This window comes from Podarcis cretensis, assembly GCF_951804945.1.
Source record: "Podarcis cretensis genome assembly, chromosome: 4".
Classification (NCBI taxonomy): domain Eukaryota; kingdom Metazoa; phylum Chordata; class Lepidosauria; order Squamata; family Lacertidae; genus Podarcis; species Podarcis cretensis.
Genome location: NC_137173.1, coordinates 5,688,376 through 5,700,811, shown reverse-complemented (window position 1 = coordinate 5,700,811; position 12,436 = coordinate 5,688,376). Strand labels below are relative to the sequence as shown.

Genomic DNA, 12,436 nt, shown 5'->3' with positions numbered 1-12,436 from the left:
GGCTTCGCCCTGCCAGATATGAAATTGTATTATGAGGCAGCATGTTTATGCTGGATAAAAGAATGGATAAAGTTAGAAAATAATGAATTACTTGATTTAGAAGGTTTTGATAACAGATTTGGATGGCACGCGTACCTTTGGTGTGACAAAAAGAGGGTTCACAAAGGATTTGGAAATCACATCTTCAGGGGTTCTTTAATAGAGGTATGGGAAAGATACAAAAATATATTGGAACCAAAAGTTCCGTTCTGGTTGTCCCCGTTGGAGGTAATGAGTGTTAAGAAAACTAATATGAGGAAAAAATGGGGTACGTATGGTGAATTGGTGATTAACGAAGGAGGGAAATGGAAATTGAAGCCATATGAACAAGTTAAAGAGCTTATGTATGACTGGCTGCATTACCGTCAGGTAAATGAAATATTTAAAAAAGATCTGAAGGAAAAAGGTTTTGTGGAAAAGGAATCGATTTTCCAAAAAGAAATAATAAACAATGAGTATAAAATTCTGTCAAAAATGTATAAGATATTGCTGGAATGGCATACTAAGGACGAAGAGGTTAAATCGGTAATGATACAATGGGCAAAGGATTTTGGGTATAATATTCAATTTGAGGAATGGGAAAAATTGTGGAAAGAGAATATAAAATTTACGGCATGTACGTTATTGAAAGAGAATGTAATGAAAATGTTTTATAGATGGTACATGACTCCTGTAAAATTAGCGAAGATGTATAAGGTTGATAACAAATGCTGGAAATGCAAAGATAAAGAAGGGATGTTCTTTCATCAGTGGTGGGAATGCAAGAAAGTTAAAAGTTTCTGGGAAATGATATATAATGAGATGAAAAAAATATTAAGATATACTTTTGTGAAAAAACCAGAAACTTTTTCTTTTAGGTATTGTAGGAAAGGACATAAGAAGAAAGGACTATAAGCTTTTCCAATATGCCGTAACGGCAGCCAGAATCCTGTTGGCCCAGAAGTGGAAACAAGAGGAGATACCGACGATAGAAGAATGGAGATTAAAACTGATAGACTATGCGGAACTGGACAAATTAACTGGGAAAATCAGATTTACTAAAGACCAAAAGTTCATCGAGGACTGGGGAAAATTGGTGGACTATCTGAAAAACATTTGTGGTATAAATACAACGTTAGTGGGATTTCAAGAGGCACTGTAAAAATACAAATAAGTATTGTTTATTAAAAAAATGGGAGTAAGGAGGAATAATGGCAATATGAAAAAAGGGAATGTGTATTAAAGGTATAAATATGGATGATTGTCAGAGGCGCTGAAGGAAGTTCAAAACAGGTATAATATGTTGTACTCGGCTTAAAATGTATAACTGGATGAAAATCAATAAATTTATTTATTAAAAAAAAAAAAAAGATGTCCTGGAAGAGAGCAGAGGAGGAAAGCCAGCTCTTTCTGGGGGGCAGCCAGATAACTGCACTCCACACTTGCTGACCTATCACCACGGGGCTCCTCTGGCAGCTGAACAGGGCCCTGAACCGCCTGAACCTACAAGAGAGGAGCAGGGGGGAGAGAGCGACTCAGGACCCCCAGTGGGTGGGGGGTGTTTGTGTCTGTGCAGGGGGCCGAGAGAGGAAGGTGGTGGAGTCTTCCTTGGAACCAGAGAGACCCCCATGAAGGGGGAGAAGGCCGATGGCGTTGGGCAGCTGGAGAGATGCAAGATGGAGCCAGGGAGAGGGGTAGTGGTTGGAGGGCTGGACTAGGAGGACCGGGAAGAGCAGGGTTCGAATCCCCACTCAGCCATGGAGCTCCCTGGTGGACCTTGGGCCAGCCTAGCCTACTTTGCAGGGCTGCTGGGAAGATAAAAATTGGTAGCAGGGAGAACCATGAAGGCCACTTTGAGCTCCTGGGAGGAAAGTGGGCTAGGAATATCCTAATAAATGTAAATGATGAGAGGGGATAGAGACGGGGAAGGCAGGGAAAGAGTGTGGAGGAGCTGAGCTCTCTGGAGAAGACGGACCGGGTCAATTTCCAGAGAGCCAAGGCTGTGCAGGGAACCCCAGGACTCACCCCCCCCCCCCCAGGAGACCGAGAAAGGGAAATAATCCTACTTAAAGGTAAAGGTAAAGGTACCCCTGCCCATACGGGCCAGTCTTGACAGACTCTGGGGTTGTGCGCCCATCTCACTTAAGAGGCCGGGGGCCAGCGCTGTCCGGAGACACTTCCGGGTCACGTGGCCAGCGTGACATCGCTGCTCTGGCCAGAGCCAGAGCCGCACACGGAAACGCCGTTTACCTTCCCGCTGGTAAGTGGTCCCTATTTATCTACTTGCACCCGGAGGTGCTTTCGAACTGCTAGGTTGGCAGGCGCTGGGACCGAGCAGCGGGAGCGCACCCCGCCGCAGGGATTCGAACCGCCGACCTTTCGATCGGCAAGTCCTAGGCGCTGAGGCTTTAACCCACAGCGCCACCTGCGTCCCACCAATCCTACTTACTCTTAGGATATAGTTCCCTTCCACCTTAAATGGTCAGGCATGATTGTTGTGTGTCACGTGCCTGTTTACTCCCAGCACTGTTCTCTCTGGGAACTTCCGTTTTGTATATAGTTTTTGTTCTGGCTGTTTTCCTGGACACAAATGCAAGCAGTCATGTTTTTCCTTTGATCTACATTGAATAAAGCTGTAAATATGCTCTCCTGTCTGCATCTTCTGTTGTGGAGACTGCTGAAAAGGGTGTGCACGAGTCTTGGAATGTCTCTGAAGCTCGTGTCGCTAATTGACTGATGCTGTTCAACAGGAGACCGGGAGTTCGTCCGGAGACAACGTGGAGGCCTGCCTGATTCCTTCGTCTCCCTGGCAATATCCCAACACTTACAGCCTGCCCATTTCGTCTAGGAAAAAATCCCACCTTCCTCTCTAAACTAGCCAACTATCTAAAATGCCCATCCAAGCCTAACTCTGACCCCAACCGCAGCCCTAAGCCTAACCCTAACCCTAACTACCCCTCTATGTACAATATATATATATATATATATATATATATATATATATATACAAAATATATACAAAATGTGCACAAATGTACACAAAATAAAATAAAAAAATATTAAAATAAAGAACAATAAGATAAAAGTGTTAAAATACAAAACTAAAATAATAAATCAAATAAAAGTATGAAATGAAATAGGAAGCAAAATAAGAAACTGGAAAAAGAACAATAAACCGAACTCCTTTCCTGATCTCCGCCAACCGCCACCAACTCCTCTCTCCTCCACTCGCCTCACGCCTAACCCACAATGGCCTCCTGCAAGTCAGTGGCTTTTTAGGGAGAAGCAAGAGAGGTCACAAGGAGGGCCGGTCCTTGTCACCGTGGCAACCCCCTCCTACCTGGCCCCTCCCGAGAGGTGATGCTCCACCTTCAGAACTCGGAGGCCCCTGCAGTTCCGCCTGCCCCCCACCATCCAAAACCCTGGAGAGCTGCTGCCAGTCAGTGCAGGTGCTGCTGAGGTCGATGGGTCATAGTACTGACCATGTCCAAGGCAGCTTCCTAGGAATATTCCTCTTATGTTATAGAGCTGAAGAGGAGCAAGCTAAATAACTTCTGCATCAAACTGACCATCAATTCCTTTAGAAAGGGCCCACGAGTATCATGTACACTGAAACCAGCCCCATTGTAACGATGCCAATAACACTCAGCTCAATTTTTATTTTTATTTCATATAATGTATACATCACTCGTCTGTGAAGGGAGGGGACACACACTCTGAAAACTGAAAGGACCAGATCTCGCAAGCAGAGCACCTGCTTTGTAGGCAGAAGGTTCCAAGATCAATTCCTGGTGTCTTCCATTTGAAAAAGGATTCAAGAAGCAGGAGTTGGGGGGGGGGGGAGAACCCTGGAGTGTCAGAGGCAGAGGAAACACTGGGGCCCAGTAGACAAATTCCCTGACCTCCAGTGTCCAAACATGCAAGCTGGATGAGGATGGAGAAAACTTAATACATTCAAGAAGGAGATGTTCGTGGTGAGAAGCTCAGCTGGCGTGGAAGCTCCCAGGAGCAGATCTCGTCTGAAACCAATGAAAGTTCAGCTTCAGGGCTCCTAACCCTGGAGGGACCCCAGCAGTGACTTTAGGGCACAATTGTTGGGTCTTGTAGACCCCGTATTTTTCGCTCCATAAGATGAACCTGACCATAAGACACACCTAGTTTTTAGAGGAGGAAAACAAGGGGGGGAAATATTCTGAACGAAACAGTGGATGTATGATTTTTGTGGTTCATGCTGTGGCCAGAGATATGTGATCTGATGGTGAATTTGGGGTGACCCAATGCAAAAATCCTGAGGATCCATGTGGATCTGTGCTTTGTAACCACGTTTTTGCTCCATTGCGGTCCCATGCAACAGTGGGTGCATGATTTTTTTGGTGCGGGCTGTAGCCATGGACATGCTATGTGATCTGATGGTGAATTTGGGGTGATCCAATGTAAAAATCCTGAGGATCTATGGGCTTTTACCTCCCCCCTTCCTCGCAGCCTCTGCTAGTGTCCCTTATCTCTCTTCCATTTCCACCAATCAGCTGTTTCCTTTCAACACTCCCTTCCCTCTTGTTTGCCTTAGTGTCTTTTCCTTAGCTGGAGCAGGTTTTTGCTCTTCCTTTTCTTCTAATTTCTCTCCTCATTGCTTTAGTCTTCCTGCCCCCCCCCCTTTTCAAGTTTGCTGTATTTACCTCCCCTGTCCCAGGCAGCCTCCTTTATCTCTAGCGTCCCTTATCTCTCTCCCCAATCAGCAAATGATCAACGGCTTTGTTTCAACAATCCACTTCCCTCTTTCAAAAAAAAAGAAAAAGCACCATCTGCTTTTTTCCGTGGGCAATTCGGCTCCAGGGACCATGCACTCGCTCCATAAGACGCACAGACATTTCCCCTTACTTTTTAGGTAGAAAAAAGTGTGTCTTATGGAGCGAAAAATACGGTGAGTCGCAGGACTCAAGTGGATTGATTTTCTGTTGTGTATATTTCAACAATCCCAAAGTTTGAGAGTCTGTGGCACAGATGCTGTAAAGATATAGTGGCCTGTGATGGAACAAGCCCTCGGAAGAAGTTAATAGCGGTTACTCAGACATCATTGCTGATGGCAAAGGGGTCCCCATAAGAGTTCAAGATTCAGGACCCCAGAAATGTAGGTTCACCATTGGAGGCTCCACCTGTTCTAGAGGGGACCATGCCTTGGGGGATCATGGTGAGCTAGGGGTTGTTTTAGGGAGTCAGCTGTGATGAAAAGTGCCTTTCCCTGGAATTGTAGAGTTGGGAAGGGGGACCCGAGGGTCATCTAGTCCATCCCCCTCCCACAAGGCAGGAATCACAGCTAAAGGCTCCCTAGCAGTACAGTTCCTGGGGGGGATTTATAAACGATATTTAATTAAACATTGTCCACAAGTGAAAACCTGGACATATTTTGACCAAGCTCTGCAAGCTGCAAGTTAGACGAAGAATACATGAGACAAAATGAAAGCAGTGATAATAAAAGGGTGGGAGGAACCCTCAGAGCAGAGGTTGGGAGTCATATGGAGGAATTAAGAATTTGTGAATCAGGAAAAAGACTTAAACAACCTAAGTCTCTTTAAGGATTTGTATATATATTGGTATGTATTGGTTTATTTGGAAAATTGTTGTTTCTTTTGTGTTTCATTTGGAATGTATAATTTTTGTTGTGTTGGAAATCAATAAAAAGCATTAAAGGGGAGGGGTTCCCTGGCAGGTGGCCATCCAACTTCTGATTAAAAGCCTCCGAAGAAGGAGAGTCCATAACCTTCTGAACTGAGGCTGCAGGGCTGGGCCAGCTATGGCCAATCCTGGGAAAGGAGGATTCCTTCTGAACACTGAGATAGATGCCTTGCTGGTTACAGCTGGGGTTGCTGAGATCAGACACCCCGCATGGGGCTGTCTTGCTTGGCACCCCACTAGCCAATTCTCCGGAGGCTGGTTTTGTCCAAATGCAGAGTCACGAAACACAGGAGTTAAGTGGTGAATTGGCCTCTGGTCATGCCAGGGGCCTTCCCAGAGATTCATCTGCTTGGTGGGACCGTTGGAGGTGGCCTAGGTGGCCTAGGTGGCCTTTGCTCTGCTCTAGCAGCCAGGCTCTTCGAATCATAGAATCGCAGAATTGGAAGGGTCCCCCAGAGGTCCTCTAGTCCAGCCTTTCTTGGCTAACCTGGTGAGCTCCAGATCTTGTTGGACTCCAACTCCCATCTGCCCCACCAAGCATGGCCCAATGGGAGCTGGAGTCCAATGAACGCAGCGCAGAGCACAGGTTCCCCCGGTTAGCAGCCTAACACAGACCCTCCAACATTTCTCCAATGAAAAGAGGGGTGCCCTGTTCCATAATAATAATAACAATAACATTTATACCCCGGCTCCTAACACATATAAAAAACATCAAGCATTAAAAATCTTCCCTAGACAGGGCTACCTTCAGATGTCTTCCAAAGGTTGTCTAGTTACTTATCTCCTTGGTTCGGGGGTCACATGACTCCATACCCTCCAACATTTTGCTGATGAGAATAGGGACATCCTAAGGGAAAGTGCTAGACAGCATCTTAAAAAGCAGAGACATCACTTTGCCGGCAAAGGTCCATATAGTTAAAGCTATGGTTTTCCCAGTAGTGATGTATGGAAGTGAGAGCTGGACCATAAAGAAGGCTGGTCGCCGAAAAATGGATGCTTTTGAATTATTGTGCTGGAGGAGACTCTTGAGAGTCCCATGGACTGCAAGGAGATCAAACCTCTCCATTCTTAAGGAAATCAGCCCTGAGTGCTCACTGGAATGACAGATCCTGAAGCTGAGGCTCCAAGACTTTGGCCACCTCATGAGAAGAGAAGACTCCCTGGAAAAGACCCTGATGTTGGGAAAGATGGAGGGCACAAGGGGATGACAGAGGACGAGATGGTTGGACAGTGTTCTCGAAGCTTCCAGCATGAGTTTGAACAAAGAGCGGGAGGCAGTGGAAGACAGGAGTGCCTGGCGTGCTCTAGTCCAGGGGGTCACGAAGAGTCGGACATGGCTAAATGCCTAAACAACAACAACAAAGGGAAAGTGGGACATTCCGGGATCAAATCATAAACCGGGACGTCTGCTGTAAATCCAAGACTGTTCCTAGAAAATAGGGGTTATTGGAGGGTCTGTTAACGCCATTTACATAAATTGCTACTGCAACAGCAAAGGGATAATGGGGTGAGATGCCATGGAGCTCTTGCCAGCAACACACTCTGGGTTTAGAAAGCGCTTATTTGCAGCCGCCGACCTGCTTGGCTCTTAACTCAAGCAAAGACTAACGTTCGCTATCAACCGCACTCGATTTGCTCCTGTTTTGCTTCCCCAGAACCGGACCATGCGAAGGGTGGAGGAGAAGCAGAGGTTTGATCCTGGAGATCAGAGGAGGTCTGGGGGTCCCAGGGTGCCAACAAGGAGGAGGGAACCCCAGAGAAAGAAGGACATTTGGACACTGGCAGAGAGATGGCTCTGACTTGCACCTGTCAATATAAGAAAAAAAGGAGGGGACTTTAGCATACTTTTAATAGCATGAGTGTCTGGGGTGGGGGGTGGGGAGAGAATTATCAGCTACTCCCTCACCTGAACTGGTCCGGCACCTTGGGGGCTTGCACTTTTTCTCTGCAAAGAGCAAAGCAAAGATAGTTATAAGCAAGTCATTCATAGAATCATAGCATTGTAGAGTTGAAGGGGACTCCTCAGGGTCATCTAGTCCAGTCCCCTTGCAATGCAGGAATCTCGACTAAAAATCCCCCGACAGAGGGGCATCCGACCTCTGCTTAACAACTTCCAAGGAAGGAGAGTCCACCTTCATTATTCAGAACAGAGGTTCGCACAACCCACCAAGGAGGATAGCAACACAATAAAATGCAAAACAGCAACAATTAATTGCACAGTTTTGCAAAATCCATTTAGCATGGTTTAGTTTGATTAAGTCAACAAAATGCACAAGCTTGATCCAGGGGTACCAGCTTGTCAAAGTCTGATAGTTCATTTACACCTCCAGCAGACACCCCAGCCACCTCCTTCCCTCTAAGAGCCCAGCTAGGTAATATTTGGGAATCACTGGTCTAGTGTTCCTCAAACAAGGACAGTTACCTGCTTTCTGGAAACACTGACATTACAAAACATCATGAGTGTCATTACTGAGCAGCTCAAGAAATTTAGACTGGGACACAGAATATGTCCCTCTTCCCCACCCCGCAGAGCAGATAATAACATGTTTAGTGCCTCTCTAAGGGAGGGGTAGGGACGCGGGTGGCGCTGTGGGTAAAACCTCAGTGCCTAGGACTTGCCGATCGCATGGACGGCGGTTCGAATCCCCGCGGCGGGGTGAGCTCCCGTCTTTCAGTCCCAGCTAGCAGTTCGAAAGCACCCCTAAGTGCAAGTAGATAAATAGGTACCACTTTATAGCGGGAAGGTAAACGGCGTTTCCGTGTGCTGTGCTGGTGCTGGCTCACCAGAGCAGCTTTGTCATGCTGGCCACGTGACCCGGAAGTGTCTCCGGACAGCGCTGGGCCCCGGCCTCTTAAGTGAGATGGGCGCACAACCCTAGAGTCGGACACGACTGGCCCGTATGGGCAGGGGTACCTTTACCTTTACCTTTAAGGGAGGGGTTACCAAGGCATTGGATGGCTAAGGATAAAATGCTCCCCCTGCGATTTCATCATGGTTGGCACGTTGTAGAGTTCAGCTGTGGTCTTCCCCCAAATTTTGACTGGATCATCTGAATAGGTTTGTACACATCCAGGCACTCAAGGGTTGTGATATCTGCAATCCAAAATCCCCACTCCCTTTTGATTGGCTTGCTGAATGACCTGGAGGTTTCCTTTTTTTCTTTTGTTCCAGATGCAGCTTGGCTGGCTGTCTTGAGCCACCTGCTCTGTTTGGATTACATAGAAAGGAGAATGTGGCGACCTTGCACATCTATGGGTGCTATATAGGGGGTTATTATTTTTTTAACTCTGTTGCTCCCCAGCAACAGGACTGTTACCTTTCACAAAGACACAGTTGTGGACGCTGGAGTCTTCGAGGGAGAGGAGCTGGATGTAAGTCGTCTCCTTGGCTTTGGTGAAGTTGGCCACCTTGAACTTCTCAAAGGGGGGGATGAGGACCTCTTCCTCGCCAGGGAAGAAGGAGAAGTTCTTGATGTTGACCCCATAGCAGGTCTCGATGGTGAAGAAGGTGTCCGTGCCAAACTGCAGGGCGCTCTCGTTCTTCAGCGACGAGGACGTGAAGTGACCAAAGCGGACTGCCTTGAGGCGCTCGGAGATGAAGCGGACGTTTCGCACCCCGCGGTACACCTTTTGGCACCTGGGGTGAGAGATGGTCCCCAAGGCGTGGAGGGCCCTGGTCAGGAGGAAGTGAAGGGTCTTGAAGTTGAAGTTGTTGAGGTAAGAGTCTCTCGTGCGCCCGGCTTCCCTCACGGCTGCGTTGAAATCCCTGTGGAGGCGCCCTTGGATGGTGTAAGCCATGATGGCGATGACGTACTCAGGCTTGAGCCCTGCGGGCAAAGGGGTTTTCCTCCCCTCCCACTGGGAGGAGGCCTCTTCCCAGGCCTCGGCGTAGACTCTGTTTTGGGCGAACTCCGTGCGGTTCAGCTCGGCCAGCTCAGCCTCCATCTGCTCCGCACATCCCTTGTACTGGTCATCGAAAGAGGTCAAGGCCATGTCGAGTGGGGACACTTTGATGGGGAAGAGGTCTCTCCTTTGGATGGGGAAACAGAGGACCTGGAGCAGAAAGAAACGTTAATTGTTTAATTTACATCAAAATGGAAAATAGCTCTTATGTGTATTGCTAAAGGGAACATGGAAAATTCCATTGAAGCTAAGTAAGATATCTCTGGTACCTAACAGGTTGATAATCAGCTGAGAATGTCTTTCTGCTACTCTCTCACATGTTTAACTTTAGACCACACGAGTAAGATATTCAGTTGCAAATCTCCATTTTGAGGGAGTGGTCTTTGTTCTCAAACCACCAAAACAAAAGGTTGTACTAGTGATGATTCTTTCTAGGAGGGAACAGCCTCAGGCTGGAATGGAGTCTGTGTGGAGTGAAAGAGTTTTGATTCCAGTTCTGTTTGGAGTAATTTTACATTTCTAAGGAGCTGAACCCGGGCTTGAAAAGCACATGGTTTTGTGCAACTATTTGGATGTATCACTATTGTTTTAAGTCTGCTTTGAAGAAAGTTCTGTGAGTAAAGCTTTGAAGCCATATTTTTGGTCTAGTTCATATTTTATTTCCAAGAAGAGTCGGTTTTTATTCATTCTATTGCTTCCATAGGTGCAATACTTATAACCACAGTAAGGAATAGACGAGGAGATGGCTTGAGGAGGCTGATGGGTGGAAGTGTGTGTGTATCTTGATTTTTAATTCCCACTGCTTGCACCCTCCTCATACCTGAAGGTCTCCTGGGAATATTCCCACCAGGTGAAGCAGCAGGATCACAGAGAAAGAGGCCATCTTCACCGCCCTCTCCTTTGAAAACAAAACAAAAGAAGCAAGTTTTTCTCTCCAGCCTGGATATCTCACAGCCGTGTCTTGACCCTTTGAAAACAGACCTGGGGGTTCACAGATCTGGTGAATTCAAGGTAAGGTTCAAGCTTTTGATTTGCATCAAAACAAAAACAAACTTTGTCTTCCTCCCCAACCACAAAGCCGGGGGGGCACCCCAAATTACAAGCCTAAAAGTATGTTTCGTTAACTTTGGCTGTTGAGGTATTGCAGCCAATATTTTCAGTCCTTTATATAGCACAATTGCCAAGGGAGGAGAGGAAAAGCAACAGGCAGATTGTTTCGTGAAGCAAACTTGGTTTCTGCTGCTCCAGAGGGTAGGAACTGAGCTACTGGATTCAAATGGCAAAGAGTCTGACTGAGCACTAGAAATAATTTCTGAGATCTCATCCACATTTCTGCTCAAAGTATACTTCTTAGGCCTGGGTCTGAGAGGTTCTCCTTTTGCCTTGCTGCTTTCCCCAGGAAAACCTACTGTTTCCTTCTGAATCATAACAAAGTTCAGCTGGGTTTTCTGCAGTTTGACATTTGTTCCGATTCCGTGGTAAACAGCAGATTTTCTCAGGGAAAGTGGTAGATCAGAAGTGAAACCTCTCAGATCCGTGCCTAAGAAAGTACAGAAGTGTGGTTGAATCCCAAGTGATGTTCATGTTGGGAGCAGACTCCAAAAAAGTGTTTTTTAAAGGATTGCCACCTGTCAGGGATCCTTGAGTTGCGATTCCTGCCTTGCAGGGCGCTGGACTAGATGACCCTTGATATCCCTTCCAACTCTGCAGCTCTGTGATTCTAGGCTGCTCAATCTGCTCCCAGTAGAAGCAGTTATGTAGGAAAGGCTTCAGAGATTTTGCCCCCATGATGCCCCCAAAGAGCAAGGTCATTGGTTAGAATTTCTATTCTGTAATTAAGGTAAAGGGACCCCTGACCATTAGGTCCAGTCGTGGCTGACTCTGGGGTTGCAGCACTCATCTCACTTTACTGGCCGAGGGAGCCAGCGTACAGCTTCCGGGTCATGTGGCCAGAATGACTAAGCCGCTTCTGGCGAACCAGAGCAGTGCACAGAAATGCCATTTACCTTCCTGCTGGAGAGGTACCTATTTATCTACTTGCACTTTGACGTGCTTTCAAACTGCTAGGCTGGCAGGAGCAGGGACCGAGCAACGGGAGCTCACCCCGTCACAGGGATTCGAACCGCTGACCTTCAGATCGGCAAGCCCTAGGCTCTGTGGTTTAACCCACAGCATATGCAAATAGAAGTGTGCAGGGAAACAATTCAGAAGCAGAGAATTGCAGCTCCTGACAGAGGTGCCTCTGGGCTCAGTATCCTGCAGGAGGGACTCAAGTGCATACCAGAAAAACAACAAATCCACTTCTTCTTTTTTGCAATTTGGAAAGCAATGGGGTAAATGTACTGAGATCAACAAATGGCACGCCGGAAGGCAGGTAGACATTCTGCAAGCAACCCAAGATGAATGCAGAGTGAATGCTCATGGTTGTTATAACTGCCTTGCCAAGAAATCAGAACAAATGCTCTGTAAGAAATCAATAAATCTGGATATAATCTAACTTCCATGTGAGCATTGGGCAGAAGTATCAGGATGAAGGTTCAGTAAACAGCTCATCTGAAATAACCTGCAGCGTCATCCACCCAGTTTTAAAGAGTTCAGGGCAGGGATGAATCATAAAATTGTAGAGCTGGAAGGAACCCCGAGGGCATCTAGCCCAACCCGCTGCAAGGCCGGAAGCTCGGCTTCAAAGAGCAAGAAATTGTTCTTACACTGGGTTCAAAGAAGCAGCAATCCCTTGACTTCTCTCTCTCTCACCATCAGAAAATAAAATGGTCAGACTTATCTGTGGCCCTGTTCCCTCTCTGCAGCCGCTTCTCACGCCTGGGTGGCTCCTCTCAGCTGT

General features: G+C 46.9%; 1 protein-coding gene across 2 annotated transcripts in view; it reads right to left on the bottom strand.

Annotated features, from left to right (window-relative positions):
- Positions 1-12,436, bottom strand: part of ART1 (ADP-ribosyltransferase 1) — a 29,313-nt gene extending 16,877 nt beyond the window's left edge. The window contains exons 1-6 of one of the 2 annotated variants that reach the window (XM_079974088.1): positions 12,303-12,436; positions 10,415-10,492; positions 9,009-9,744; positions 7,598-7,636; positions 4,695-7,497; positions 3,669-4,482 (exon numbers count right to left, since the gene is read on the bottom strand). In XM_079974088.1, the coding sequence (XP_079830214.1) occupies positions 7,397-7,497; positions 7,598-7,636; positions 9,009-9,744; positions 10,415-10,477 (939 nt within the window). In that variant the 5' untranslated portion in view covers positions 10,478-10,492; positions 12,303-12,436 and the 3' untranslated portion in view covers positions 3,669-4,482; positions 4,695-7,396. Of the gene's footprint in view, positions 1-3,668; positions 4,483-4,694; positions 7,498-7,597; positions 7,637-9,008; positions 9,745-10,414; positions 10,493-12,302 lie in introns of those variants that run through there. The other variant, XM_079974087.1, reaches the window with a different exon arrangement.